This window comes from Protopterus annectens, chromosome 9.part0 (assembly GCF_019279795.1).
Source record: "Protopterus annectens isolate FY-2018-M chromosome 9.part0, PAN1.0, whole genome shotgun sequence".
Classification (NCBI taxonomy): domain Eukaryota; kingdom Metazoa; phylum Chordata; order Ceratodontiformes; family Protopteridae; genus Protopterus; species Protopterus annectens.
This window is the reverse complement of record NC_056743.1, coordinates 87139469-87155374: the sequence shown is the minus strand read 5'-3', so window position 1 is coordinate 87155374 and position 15906 is coordinate 87139469. Positions and strand designations below refer to the sequence as shown.

General features: G+C 40.8%; 1 protein-coding gene across 2 annotated transcripts in view; it reads left to right on the top strand.

The window, feature by feature from the left end:
* LOC122811051 (proline-rich protein 12-like) overlaps window positions 1–15906 on the top strand; it is a 1358252-nt gene that overhangs the window by 291200 nt on the left and 1051146 nt on the right. For both annotated transcript variants that reach the window (XM_044082594.1, XM_044082593.1), the window contains exon 2: window positions 15601–15713. In XM_044082594.1, the coding sequence (XP_043938529.1) occupies window positions 15601–15713 (113 nt within the window). The remainder of the gene's footprint in view (window positions 1–15600; window positions 15714–15906) is intronic.

The following is a 15906-nucleotide window of genomic DNA, read 5'->3' as shown; positions in this document are numbered from 1 at the left end:
TCAGCAGTTTATCATTTCATGATTCAAGTCTGTGGGAGACGTTCCAAAATCCTATCTGTAACTCTGCCAGCAAACTTTGTTCCTGGGGGCATGACTAGTCAGTTTGAGTCAGAAAACATTTTCTTTTTTGCACCAGGAGAGTGTGACCTTTCTGAGCGAATGCTTCAACACCACAGCCTTAAGTCTCAACCCAAAAGTGGTAAAGATGATTCCTTGTTACTGGGGAAGCTTTGCTGTGACCTGTTTGTATTCCTGACCAACCTTGTCCTTGTATATCCACAGGGACAATCCCCTCTGGGCACTAAAATATAACAAAGCAGTTTCTGAGGACATTCATGTATATGGCTTTCTCTATCCTGATGGTACCCCTGGCCAGACTATACCTAGAGCTCCAGTGGTACCCAAGAAAGATCATTTCAGTATGTAAACTGTCTGGAGTGCTCTATCCCCCTGTACTCAGTACCTAAAAGAGCTGTCATGGTGGACATACCATCCTAAACACGAGAGTCCCATTTATACTGGGGCTGAGCACCCAAACACTACTGTACATAAGTGTTAAAAATGGTGAATCCCATTCATAATTCTTAGTGTTACATAATACTACGCCATTAACTGCTGGTATTGTGACCCAGAAAGAGTAGTCTGGTAGAAGTAGAGCTGTGACTTTATTTTTGCCATTAATATTGACTTGTCTTGGCATCGACTGATTTTATTTTTATTTTATTTTACAGTTAAAGCAGGTCCCTCTTTTTAGGGGTCTCTTCTGAATACTTTTTTGCCTGTGACATTTATCTTTTTTGATGTAAAGGTGGGATGACTTGAGTCAAATTTCCAACAAGAAACACACCTTTGCTTCTGGCCATCACTTCAGCTTGAGAAAGATTTCAGAACCACAGGTGCTCATGAGGTGACAGAGTTCTCTCATACAAACAATCCAAATCACTGTTTTCTTCCCTAATCCACAGAATAAGGGGCAAAAAATTTTTCATTGCATAGACTTGCCACAGGCATTTGAGATAACTACCTGGGTAAAACAAACACTATCGGAACTTTGCATCATTTATTTTTGTCCTTTTCTCCTAGGAAAGTATGGAAACCAGTTTCCAAGTAGATAATAAGTAGCTGGCTTATTGTATTTTATTACTCCTCTCATCATGGAAAGAATTTGGAAGGGACAGTGAGACTGCACAGTACTGTTGTGGGACTGCAACCAACTTGGCCTTTCTTGAGAGATTAATTGAGAGCACAAGTCACTTTAGTGGCAGCCATGTTGTCATACATTTTCTAAGTACTGTGAACTAGGGATTGCTTTCAGTCATGTATGGGTTTGCAGCTGCCATTCTGCAGGGTTTGTTGCAGCCCAGTGTTTACCAGTCTGTTCATCTCCCTAGCCTTTTAAACTCTGGGAGTTATCCTAATAGTGAGGACTGCTGCAACAGTGTTTGCAAAGTATTTTGTACAGTGATTTTAAGAGCTTACTATAACACATTTTGCGTGGATCACTGTTGCAATACTGGCTCTCTCCCACCATCCTCTCTTCCTTTCTTGGACATCCAGGGTTGGGATACCCTACCCATATGCTCTTAACCCTTCCTCCTCTTCTCCTTCTACTTTTGTTTCATTGAAAGCTCATTTCACTGAATTTCAGTTTACCCTGACCAAATTGCTGACGGCTCAAATTCATCGAATTTCATCTCACTGAAGTGAAGTACTGGCACTGTGTAGAGTATTGCAAGGCAAGTAAAAAATATATGCCCCTTTCCCCTCACTGTAGTGCAATCCTGGAGTTAATGTATATAGTTGGGGGGTGGGAGGCACAGACCCCCCCCCACATTGGGGGGTGTGGGTGGTGTAGCCCCCCCCACTTAGCTTGGGTATATATTGTCTTCTGGAAAGAGTTAGTCATTGATGGTGTAAGTATGCATGTCTGTGATTTAAAATGTATTGTTTTGAAACTTTCGGTGAAATCTAATATAAAACCAAGCTAGGTAGGGGGTAACCCCCCCCCCCAACTATGTATACTAACTCCAGGATCTCATTACAGTGGGGAAAAGGGCATATACGTTTTACTTGCCTTAGAGTACTTTACACAGTGCCACTGAGATTTGGTGAAATGAGTTCAGTAATTTGAGGTTTCAGAGATTTGGTCAGAGTGAATTTAAATTCAGTGAAATGAGCTTTGAATGAAACAAAGTAGACCCGTGTGCGCACACTGTCTAATGCTACTTTGAGCCAGTTTTATCAGTCAAGTTGATGTCTAGACCATATAATAGGTTGTGAGCAGGGTTTATGGGACTGCGCACTGTGGTTATGAATCTGCCATCCTGCTTCCTGAGCAGGAGAATCTCAACACCAAGGTCTGTTGTGTAGACTGTACACCAAAATTCAGAACAGTGGATTGTGTGTATACTTTTGTCACTATAGTTTAAAAATAAGCTTTGCTTATACTAGAATGAAGCTTACAAATAGTAATACTTTGTACTTACCATCTCCCATGTATGTATACTACACCTGTATCTGTCATGTACAGGTAAGCTACTCCATAGTCCTGGAAAACACTGTCATAAATATCCTTTATCCCCACTTTTAAATATCTACTTTAAAAAGTGGATTACCAAATGTCTTTTCTTAAGGGAAACTGCCATTCCTAATGATGCCAAAAGATTTGGTTTAGGTAAATTATTCAAAGCTAGGCAAAAGCCACCCCTGAAGTAAACTCACACCAGCAAAGTGCTTGCTAGTTCTTATGAAGTTCTTTTGCTTTATTTTTCTAAACTGCTGTGAACTCTGACTAGACCCTTAGTTATATTGCTTAGTTAAGTTGGAGCAGGAGGTTGCATTATGGTGTTTTGTGACAGGTCTTGTAAAAGATTTATAATGAAGTAACAGCTTATCTGAAGTATTTCACAGTATAGAGCACATTACCAACTTTTTTTTTTTTGCCACATAAAAATGCACTGTCAAGTCCTTATGTTGGTCTTCGTAACTGTGTCCACATTTTTATTTTGTTGTTAATCTAAATCAAAAATGTTGCACTCCTGAAAGCTTTAGTCTTCCTCCATCTTGAGTGGTTATTTTCTTGCAGAGGTGTAAGTTTGAGTGCAGAGGCAAGCTCAGAATTAATTTCTCAAGTTAGTGTCTTTAGGAAGTTCTAGCTGTAGCTCTGCTTTTACATTTAGTCACGTATTTGTATTTCTACAAAGATTATTAAACACATGAAATTAAGGAATTTAAATGGGTAATTAGAACCAGGTGCATTCTCTTTTCTCATTTTACCTTTTCAAAGGCTTTGCAAGTCTGCTTTTGTGTGAGTGCCTTTTGCTCTTGCTGGCATCTTGTTGATGAGGGTTTTGCAATGGCCTCATCCCACCCTCTGACCCTGGGTTATGGGGGGACTTTTGATCAATGTCACTGCAGAGGCCCACAATGCCTTTTCCATGAGACTACATGCTTCACCACACTTTTGATGAAGACTACCACCAGGCAGTTGCTTAGTGAGTCTGAAATCCGCCTTCAAGCTGCACATTTAAATCACTGCCCCTCCTGTTAACATGTCTGGCTCTGCTCCTTTCTTCTAGGATGGGCACACCATTCTTCCTTGCCAGTTCTGTAAGGCATCATATCTGGTTTCCAAACGCTGGTTGCTTGGGTCATAATAAAGGCTTTATCCCACTAATGCCACCAGAGCTGACTTAACCTGTTGAGTTGGTCGTCCATGGTGCTGTTGATTAAGACTGTAATTAGCTGTGAAAACCCAGGAGCCATGATACTAGGGTATTTACAGAATGCGTTGTCTAGTGTAGCCGAAGCAAAGCTTGAACTTTTTTGAGGAACTTTCTCATCTATTTTCTTCATGGTTTTAAGGATAAAAGAACTGAGTAGGATGACTGAGCTTAACTTTTCAGTTAAGTTATTCCCAGTAAAGTAATGGAATCACAGAAGTGGTGAACAGAATGGTTGGCCACTACATTGTCATCAGATTGGGGGTAAGGGGATAGTGTTCCAGGTTGGCGAAGCTGCTTGGCTGACGTCTGGAATTTTTGGCAGTATCAGTGTATTTTGAGTAGCAAGATTTTTCCTGGCTAGGATTGCTCTTTTTACATGATTAAATGCATTTATAAAATCTTAATGTTATTACCTTCTCCAGGTTTTTATACTGTATGTTCTACAGATGATCTCTGTTGGACTTAAGTGAGCTACTGTTAGTGGAGATCCATTGTGAGTGGATCTAAAACAAGTTTTATGTTTTGGTGCTAATTTTTACTTAGGATGTTAAGGAAGACTGAGTTGATACTCAGTATCCCCATTTAGTCATTTGCATCAGCTGATTTTAACCGTGACCTTGGACGACAACAGTATCTCACTGATGGAGCAGTAGCATTGAAGCAGATGAGCCTTGGTGTGTATGCCTGTTATATATGATCCCTTTGTCTGTCCATGCATCATTACTAACATCAGTGATGGTGCTTTCTGTTGTAAGACCTGGAATTTTTTTGTTGGGGGGGGGGTGTTACCACAAAACAAGAGGGAAATTAGGTAACTTCCAATCTGTTTCCAGGTGCTTTTTGTACACCCCCCAGCTGCAGTCTAACCATCTGAGGCTCCAGGGATTATTTCTTTTTTCCTTGGCTGACTGTAAGTCTAAGTAAATCCTGCCCTGCATCTGTCTCATCCCATTCGTTGAGTCACCCCAGTGTGAGGCGAACCCCTATTGGCAGACTGGCAGTAGACATGAGAAGGAACCTCGTACCAAATCATCCTGGATAAACAAACTAAGAAGAAACTTCGCAGTGTGGAGGGTGTGAGGTTTACTCCTTAAAATATGTTGTGCACCTAGTTCACTAATAGAAATTCTAGCTAAAATGTGTACTACAAAATTAATGAAATAGTAGGTAGCCCACAGTTGAGTTAAAAAGGAAATATTCTTTATTGAAACACACAAACTAAGTGATCCTAGTTGAGTGCAATGAAAAGCATAGCTACCATTATACCTCAGGCTACTTGTATCCAATACGCGGATGATTCCACGTTAATATGCTCGGCCACCTCACCATCTGACCTACAGTCCCTAACCCAAAACGTGTTTAACAGTCGAGAAATGGCTTCTACATCTATACGTCATCCTGAATCCCAAAAAAAAAAAACAAAACAAAAAACTGCTATTTACTCCCACCCATAGGTCCCCCCCACTTTATTTTTACAGTGACATCAAGTAATGGTACTGTTATATCTCCAGATTCTACTACTAAGCTTCTTGGGGTACTAATTGACAACAACCTCACCTTCGATTCCCATATTTAACAGTACTATAACAAAAAATTAGGATCCCTAGACCGGATTAAACCCTTTTTGACCCCACTAGCCAGGACCACCATTGCTCGTACCCACTTAATCTCTACCCTTCTCTATGCCTCACCTATATATATGAAACTATGTAAAAACAACCCAGCAATCTCCCACAATAATATTGCCAGATTTGCAATTGGGCCTCCCTTCAGAACCCATCATTGCAATAATCTTAAGCAGCTAAGCTGGCTAGAACTGCCAAATCTAATACTCTTTAACCAATTAACAGTTGCCCACAAGTTCCTGTACCAACCTACTAACACACCAATACTTACTAACCTAATCACCCCCTATAACAACCTCAAGATCATCAAACTACTTGTATGAAACTACCCCCCCCCCAATCCTTGGTAGAGTGCATCCTTTCTTCCAAGGTGGCTCCTATTAGCCTTCAACTTATCTAGAACCTACCAGGTGCTACTCTGGAAATGGAGGTATTGCTCCCCGTCTCACCACTGATGGGTGAGGCAGCATCAACTGTTATCCAATCTCCTCAGCTGACTCCTCCAACGTTCTGGTCATTTAGTGGGGCACCATCCAGGCTTTATCCCTGTAAACAGTGGAACCAGTCAGATATTTGCATATTCTGAGTTTTATTAGAGGTATCTTGGCATGTAGAATTTGTACTCCATCTGCTTATTGTAACTTGCTGCTCATCATGCCTTTAGCAGAAAGTGTGTGTATTAAGTTCTTGTCTTCCTTTGAAGTGCAGCAGCGATAGAGTCCTGTGCTGCAGCACTGAATCAGTCGTACAGAAGAAAATAAACTGGTAAGAAGCGGTAAAGGGTGCAACACTCTACATTAATAGCAATCAGAGGTATTAACAGATATACACAATACTATATTGAAATCACTGGCACAAACGCACACTGCTGATAGACATGGTTACTGAATCAGAATTGCATGGTTATACTGAACACTGTCAAGGTACAGTGTAACATGCTCCCATGGGTAAAAGTTATGTGAGCAAGTTTTGCTGTGTTTACACATGCTGCAGGGATAGGGCAGTCGCTATGGAGACTGCTCCTAAATGGAAATTACAGAAAGTGTCGAGACAAAATCACGGACAAGGTAACCGTGACTTGACCATATCTTTGCGGATACTGAATCTAGACTGTATTGTTACTTGAGAACTTTTCCACCCATCTTACATTATAGGAGGGCCCTGTCTGCATCCTTGTGGCAGAAGTATGTAGTTTGAGCCTCATCTGAGTTGGAGATTACTGGATGAAAGCTCAGTGTGCTTTCCCATTGGTAGTTCAGCTTAATAGTTTAATTTTGCCTGTATTCAAACCTTGTGTTTGCATGTTGATGCGCAACAGGGTTCAGCTGTGCCCTATATAGACACACAATGCCTTGAAAGTCAAATTTTCTGCTAGACATCTGTTAGTGAACCCTCCCAAGGTTCCCTGCTGCATTGTGGGAAGCTCAGTTGCACACTGAGAACCATTGCCATAGTTTTCACCCCTAGCCTTCAATAGAATAAGTCCCTTGGTTAATACTAGAGCAAAATCTGGTTAAACTAGCCCACTCTCCAATAGTAGTTATGGTAAAAAACAGCCATAATGGATGGTTAGTTTCCAACCCTTTCTCCAGTCAGCCTGCTTAACATGGGCATCCTGAGCAATTGAGTAATTGCCTCATGTATACTGACAACCGCTTACTCCTAAAACAAATACAGTATGTAAGAGGTGTAATTAAACTATGAATTTGGAATCAGTTCTGTCATGTAACACACACACACACACACACACACACACACACACACACACACACACACACACACACACACACGTGGAAGTACTCAATAGAAGCTTACCAAAAGATGGAGACTTCCCAAGCGCAAACCACTTGCACACACTGCAAAGCAAATATAATCCACTATACACAACATGCACACCAGTGTCTTGGCAATAAGCCTGCAAGGCAAACCACTTCAAAACCAAATGTCCTGGTCATAGATTACTCCATAGTGGGACGCACAGATGTCCCCCTCACCAGACTGGACAAGGAGGTGGTCGTGGTCAACTGCCAGTCAAGTGCAAGGATCCGTCGATTCACAAATGTACTGAAGTCACTTGACAGCAGTTACCGTTATGACTCTTGCCGTAGTACATGTTGGGGTGAATGGCTTGAGATGTACATCTCTGGACTATATGAAGAGAGACATGACTGAATTCTCAGATTTTGTCCCAGGCAGGTATGTCCCTAACCCTAAGTAGCATTCACCCAGGATGATGTCCCAGTATAGACAAAAAATGATTGATTTCAACAGTTGGCTTAGCTTCTGGTGTCGTTCCAGGGAGATCCAGTATATGTCAGCCTGGGAAGACATGGTTGTCCGACCACTAAGCTTGGCCAGAAATGGTCTTCACCTATCTCCTTTAGGCTTTTGAATGCTGGCAAAAGCACTTGCCTCCCCCCATAGTGGCTTTATTTGAGGCTGTAACAAAACATTTCCCACATAAAACAATCCACTCAAGACAAATTCAAGGTTAGGCTGCTTAATGCTAGGAGCCTAAACAGGAAATTGCACTCCCTGGAAGCACTCCTCCCCTTGGAAGATGTTTTCATCTGTGCAGTCAGTGACGCATGGCTCAAGGCCGCAGAGAGCACCGGGCTGTGCAAGGCAACATATTCCAGATGTTCAGACCCCAAAACTAGTGTGAAAAAAACAAAGGTGGAGGTGTATCCATCATCATTAAAGCCAACTACACCTTGAGACTAGTTAAACAGTATGATTCTCTTGAGCTACGCTAGGTCCAACTAACTATAGGTAAAACATCCTACCACATCATTGCTACAGGTTCCCAACCATGAACCAAGAGAAGTGCACCACCTTCTAGGACTTGAGTCACTCAAAATATAGCCAAACACTCTGGTCATGGGAGATTTCAACTGTCCTTCCATCAAATGGGCAACATATACAAGCACAAAGATGCTGGTCCTGAAGTTCCTGGACTTTGTCAATACAAATGCCCTGGAACAGCTAGTCTGCACCCCCCCTCACAGGGAGCTCATATGTCCTAGATTTGTAATTACCAACATGGGGGGGGTCATTGCACTACCCCCTGTGTGTTGCCCTCCATGGTAAGGTCAGACCATAAATCTGTCTCGTTCGAAATAATGATCAGATCTGACACCCCCACAGGAGCAAAAAACTGAGGCATTTCTCCAAAAAGCTGAAGCATTTCTCCAAAGCAAACTACAGCCTACTAGGCGATGGTATAAAAGTTTCAAACCCCCTGCTGAAACAGCCAACAACAATTCCTATGCAGAGGGAGTACAAAAATGCCCTGTATAACTACGTAAATAACTGTATAGACTCTGCTGTATCTGGCCAGATCAAATCCAAGTCCTCCTGAAAAAACAGACCACCCTGTTGGACCTCAAGTATAAATAGATTATATAACAAAAGGACGAAACTGATGTCTAAGAACAAGTGGGAGCTTAATCAGCAGAAAAAGAATACCCTCCACAGTTTGAATAAGCAAATCAGGCATCTTATAAAGTCCTCTAAAGCTAGTTAAAAAAACAAAATTAGCATCCCTTGCTAAGGATAATCATAAGGCATTCTTTTGCTATGTCCGACATCTAAATGGGAATGCTCAACTATGTGCCAAAGTTATAGTGGATGGTACCTGTCATACTGGACCTGAGGAAATTACCAACCTTTGAGCTGACAGATTTGGTGTAAACTTCACCCCCCCCCAATCCCCACCAGCCATACCCCAAAGCATACCAGACAACAGTCCTCTACCTAGTATTTCCAAAGAGCAGGTCATATCTGCACTCTCCAGAACCCATAACACTGCCTCTGTGGGACCAAGTAACATCCCAGGCTGCTTACTAAACAGCCTAAAATAAGACCTAGCAGAACCTCTTGTCACTCACTCTAACCTTAGCCTGAGCACTGGCTTTGTTCCAGCAGAGAGAAGAACATCAACAGTAATCCCCTTGCACAAAGGGTGTCCATCATCCGACCCTCGAAACTGTAGACCCATATCCCTAACCAGTCTTATCAACAAGGACATAGGAGACCTTCAAACTCTTAACCTGACCCAGTTTGGCTTCATTAAGGATAGATCATTTTTATTGAACCTGGTGGACTTCTTCAGGAATGTCACCAAAACCCTGGATGATGGCAGAGCAGTACATACTGCCCATCTTGACTTAGCCAAGGCTTTTGACACAATTGCCCACTCAGATGTCATTGAGAAACTCTCCCAGCTGGGGATTACCCATACATCACTAGATGGGCAGCCAACTGGCTTGCCAATAGAATGCATCCTGTCAAAGTTGGGGATTCCACCTCTGCCAGTAGATACCAGTGGTGTACCACAAAGATTTGTGCTGGGCCCTCTACTATTTTGAATCTATTTTTCAGAAGTCCAGGTGAAAGTAGATGGCCTGTGGCTTACCACGTTCATGGAATGCAAACTGGGAACAGTCATTGAGTCTCCAAACGATGTTGACATATTTCAAAAGGGGCTAACACAGACAAGTGGTGCCAAAGCCATGGACTGAAACTAAACACAAAAAAATGTGCGTTATCATCCGCTTTGGCTTCCCTGTAAATTACAGTATTGACAGGACCCCCTAAGCTCAAACCCAGTTGTGCAAGATTTGGGAACACTGTTTGATAGCAGTCTAAACTTCAGTCACCATGTGTTCACGGTGGTAAGGAATGCCTTTTACTTTCCTCTCTTCATAAGTAAGGGCATTGCATCAAAGATTAAGTATGTTATAACTCCACTGTACTCGACCCTCGTCAAACCACTAATAGAGTACAACGCTGCCTTTTGCATGTATCTCACCAGGCACTTGTAGCAGCTGGATAGACCACAGAGATTTCATACTAAGAAAATTCAGGGTCTTCAAAATGTGACCAACATGGAAAGACTAAAAGCCCTGTCACTGTACTCTGTATCCTACAGGCTGCTGAGAGATGACTTGTGTCTGGCCTATACAGCAGTCTCTGTCCCTGCCCTAATGGAAATGCTGCACATCCACAAAAAATGGGACAAGAGTCACTTGCTCCAGGGATCTCAACCTAGCCTGTGACATTAACAACATACTGGAGGGACAGATATCTCCCAGAGATTGCCGCTCCACTGGAATAAACTCCCAATTCACATGAAGCAGAGCTCCTCATTGACCCTATTCAGTCGCAGCCTAGACAGTTGGATGGGACACCATAAATTTACCCTGGGGGGTGGCACCTGCATCTCTCATGGACAGGAGCAGTCGGTTCTGATCATCGACTTGCTGTGCAAATAACTACCAGCTAACCAAGGTCATTTAGGAAATACTGGTATAACATGGCTAAGCTTGTAAAGGGCCTAGGGCCATTAGCCTAATAACCTCCTGTGAACCTATGAGCTAGCCAGTGTTTGCACACCTCAAGTCACCTGGTGGCAGGAGTTGAGAGCCCACGACTGACTTGCTTCACGTGGAAATGCAAACCATGGCAGCAGAAGTCACAGTGGCATTTTGTAACCTATACGTTGCTCTGTGAAGAGGACTCTCCTGCAAGTGCCAGTGTTGTGACACGGGGGACTATTTCTAATGCAGTCAATGTCATAGGTAAGATGCTGCTGGTCTAAATAGAGTGATGCTTCTTATTGAAGAGCTCAAAGCAATTTACGCAGACATCTTGATGTTTACCATTGAGAACAGCCTTAATAATCTGATGCTTGCAGCATTCTTGAGGATTATGGAACCATGAAAATAAGTGTGGATAGTGTAAAAGTATTGCTCAGCTATACATAGACTGGTTGGCTCTGCAAATGTTTGCTGTGTTCCGCCTTTGCTGCCCACCTAGCTGGCAGAGAAGACTGGATTGACATACAACTCTTTGTTTACCAAGATGAATAATTTTTCAGAAAGTTTTTAGTTAGGACAGTTGCTCCTTTCTGAATAGGGATAGCATTCAGTGCTGTGATGAACTTTGCAGCTGTTAACCCAAGAGTGTTGCATTTTGTTTGGACAAGACCGTATGGAGGTGTTTGCATGAAAATGGACTTCAGGTCTGAGGTGTCACCTCAACTTACTTTGCAGGTCAAACATCAGATGTGTATCAAATAATTCACATTTTTGCCGCATTGCATCACTTCCTGCCTCATTGTAACAAAGCACTGACAACATGATATAATTGCATATTGATATGATTGATTGCATTTTGATGTCCCTTAAAATTATTTATGGTATGATCCCTGTTATTCTCATTAGGGTTAACATATAATTATGGACTGTGGAATGGGTAAGGCCAATCTCTAACCAAATAGGATAGATTAATTTGAGCACAAAAAGGGGAATTAGCTATGCTTAAAATGAGGTGGCCGCGGTGGTGCAGCGGTTAGCGTTGCCATCTCACAGCAAGAGGTTGTCCGGTTAGATCATCAGCTGAGGTGCCTTCTGTGCGGAGTCTGCATGTTCTCTCTGTGGTCGCGTGTGTTTCCTCCAAGTGCTCTGGTTTCCTTCCACATCCTAAAGACGTGCTGTAGGTTGATTGGACACTCTAAATTGGCCCTAGGCTTGAGTGCGTGCATGGGCGTCCCTTCTGTGGAAGGTTGGGTGCCGGGCTGGCAACGACACCATAAAAACTCCACTGCCAATCATGAGCAGATAAGTGATCCACTGTGGTGACCCCTAACTGGGAAAAAGTCGAAAGAAGAAGCTATGCTTAAAGTGGTCTTCAAGGGCAGTTAGCTTAGTACCTATAAACCTATGATTTGTATGGTTTGGGTAAACTACAGCTGCAGCAGACTCAACTGGCTCAAAAACAAGTGACTGCTACCCACTGTGCAATTTTGAGTGATTCCTGAGTTTATAATATAGACGCTTGCTGTCTCATTGAAAGCATGTCAGTAAATCACACAGAGAACTGATGTGCATGACAGAACAATGCAGGCTGATAGAAATAGGACTTGTGGCCTGAGTACCTCTAATGTACATGGTTTGCAGACCTCCTCTTTGTACACTGAGACCGTACTCTACAGTAGTGACATGGCTGAGGATAAAAGAAATAACTGTGTGAATTTAACCACACCTTTCCCTTTTAGTGGTGCACGCCATTGTTATGCTTAAGTGAAACTCTGTACGAGAAGCTGTGGAGAGTCTGTAACATTAATAGAACCAACAGTAGTTACAATGTTACTTGGTGTGTAAACCTGTGTAGTGAAGCACAGAGATACCCAAGTGGTGTGGGGTCTGTAGCAGCTGTACACGTGTGACCTGAGAGCTGTCATCACTACCTTGAGATAGCCAGGACGAGTTCCCTGCTATCGGCTTTTGTGAACATGCAAGCCTCTGCTTGTGTAGGAATTATTGGCCAGCTGTGGCCACCATCTCCCTTCCCCACAGAATCCCATCATCTTTTGTCAAACTCATCCAGCAGCTGAGCCACTAACCTAGTTCAACTCCTAGTCTGGGCTTTATCTATCTGTACCCTGTCCCGTATTATGCTGATAAAGTGGAGCTTAATTAAGTCTCACATTTTTAATGCCTGTATCATACTGAGTGTTTCATTTGCTTTACAGTAGTACAACAAGCAGTGGTGACTAAATGCTGTATAGCACAATGGGGCTGGAACCTCGGAAATAATCCACCAACGTTGAAAATTTCAAGCTTTAATATTGTTGTAGTAAAAACATACCAGTACAGTCCACAATACGTAAGCGCTTTCATTTGGCCTCTGCCAAACTTTTTCAAACAGTTACCAAATGTTTTTTTCATTCTATATATAAAAACACACAGTGTGTCAATTAATCAATTTGAGTTACGTTTCTTTTTGAATTACGTTTATTTTTTAAAAGCTATATATTCAACTTTTTTACATTAAACAATAAAAATAGTTTGATGCTGTGAACACAGAAGTGTTTTCCATACAAAATAATTAACATACAAATGATACTGTGACATGTAATATAAACAACAAATTATTTGAAAGTATGTGTGTATACTAACCTGAAGTGTCCGAATGTGTTTACGTTCCTTCCCCTATAATGTGGAGATGCAATATTGTTGCGAATGGATGTATTCCCATCCTTATTTATTATATATTTTATTATCTATTTATTATTAATATTTATTATCAATATTAAATATGGCTAATATTGACTTTCTTAGGTTAATAAAAATCAAACAATATTCACTAGGTGGTTACATTCACTAATTCACTTGTTTTTCCTTCCAAACAAGTATTCAAATGTTATTACATGAAATGTAGCGACACCATAAAAAACATAGGGAAGGGAACTACAATTGTTTCATATTACAATATGACAATATTATATTTGAAAATAGCGAAAATTAAAAACTATATCTGTAAATGAACATCCATACTCGACTATTTATTCTTAGGGCACCACTTTTTCATTTTTTCATTTTTGATCTGATATTCTTAATTTCTCATTTTCCTTTTTATCAGCTTTTAGCATAAACTATTACATTTAGGAGATAGGCAGGGTTGAGATATAATACAATTCTACAACATATTTCTGTCGCTAAATAGTGTAGGAAAACTTTTAAGACAGTAGTTGTAAAACATATTGCATTACTCTATATATACAAGAATACATCTCAGGAAAGTATGAAAATTAGATGAACTACGAAAGGAATACACAAGGGAACTCCAGTCCGCTAATGATTGGCAGTAGATTTTTACGCGCCAAGTTGCCAGCCCTGACGCACAACCTTCAACGAAGGTTAGCCCATTCACGCAGTCTCCACACAGAAGACGCTGTAGCTGAGAATCGAACAGGACAACGTTGTACTGTTAGGCGACAATGCTACCTCAGCACCACCACTGCAGCTAGTTGCTTTTCAGTTAGTATATTTCATTATTTTTATTTGTAACGGGTTATGCTTTTTAAAAGATTGCTTTAGAGTTATTTACTAATTAAACAGTTACCCTTAATTGATTCCTCAAAAAATGACATTGGTTCTTCCCGAGTGTCTGTGAGAATTTAGCCATGACATCAGCGAGCATTCAACTTCTGAGTTTGATTAGACTTCTAAACTTTTTGCATTGCTGCAGCAGAGCGATCTCGAGCATGAAGATATGACTGGCTTTACAGGTACATTTGAACTTGTGCATATCAAAAGGTTTGTAGTTGCGTTTAAGGAAGTTCACACAACAGAAAAATATTGTCTGTTTCAAGTGAGTAGTTTTGCCTTAATTGTGGTCTACTGAAACTACAAAGCAGTTGCCAGCTATAATCTTGGAAACCTGCTTCTTTGACCCGATACCTGTCACTGATGGGTATGAATTTGTTTTGCTGGAAATCGTAGTCATTTTTAGGCCATTTTTCACCTTTTTATATCAGAAAACTGCTGTTTCCTAATGGAAATGTCCATTTGGATGTTCAAGTATTTGCAAAACAGACAGGAAAAAAGAAATGTCAGGTGTAAGACCGCAACAAATGTGTGTGTATATAGCATTACTCCCATCAATTCTTGTATTGTTTCAGAGTTAAAATATGAATTATTCCTTATTCATTAGCTAAAACAGCTTGCTGTATTGTTTAAATGCCCAGCATGATGTAGATGATGCAGAGGTTGCATCGGTTTTCTTCTGACTGTAAGAGTAATTAGATTAATTTGATAAAACAAGAAGTCTATTTAGAGATCGTCAAGTCATTGCTGTAGCAACATCAAATATGTGCAACTTGTCTAGCTGAAGGCCTCCTTCTCCTTTCCTTAAACTTGAAGGGTTTAAGTACCTTTTCATGTTTAATTTGTGTCAGGGGAAGAAGTTAATTATGCATATATAGGAACTTAATTGCATAACTGTGTTGGAGCATGAAAACCTTTGCAATATCAACGTTTCATCCTCCCAGAGCAGCGATTATGGCATTATGAAAACACAAAATGTAAAAAAAATGTATTTATTTTTTTTAAAGAATTGAAGGACGACTAGTGGGTTAAAATAAAACTTGTTACTTCTGTATTCTTTAAAGTCTTAGGAGAGATTACTGTTCTTATAAGACCTTGTGTTAAAGTGAGTACATTTCCAACTCTGGTATTTATCAAACTTTATCTGTAACCTACTAACTATATTATGTGTTTGCAATTGTTGGAAAGGCTTCTTTCCAGCCAGTCAGTTCTCTGCTTCTGGAAAGCTGAAAATTTCAGCTGTAATTTATTTCACTGCAGAATTCCTTTAGTGTGTCGTCATTGGTCTTGAAAAAAATGTGTAGATCTTTTTAAGCAAAGTTTGTAACAAAATGTTTTTTCTGTTTTTTTTTTTAGTTTGGTATATGGTGGGTCAAGAAGCTCCCATCCCGAGACAGACATTCTGCACAGACAGGCATATGCTACACCACACCCCCTACAAGGTTATGCGACCAACCATCATCCAGCAGGTGAGTGAAGCCCTGCAGTGTCTTTTTTTTATTTACCTTTTGGGAATGTACTATTTGTTACTTGAGAATTTATCTTGTGACTAAATCTGTTGTAAAATTGAAAAGATAAATATTCTTTGTTGAAATTTGATAGCTTTGTAGGGCATTTAAAAGACTGCTTTTAATTATGTGTTCTTGTAAAGGTAAATTTGTC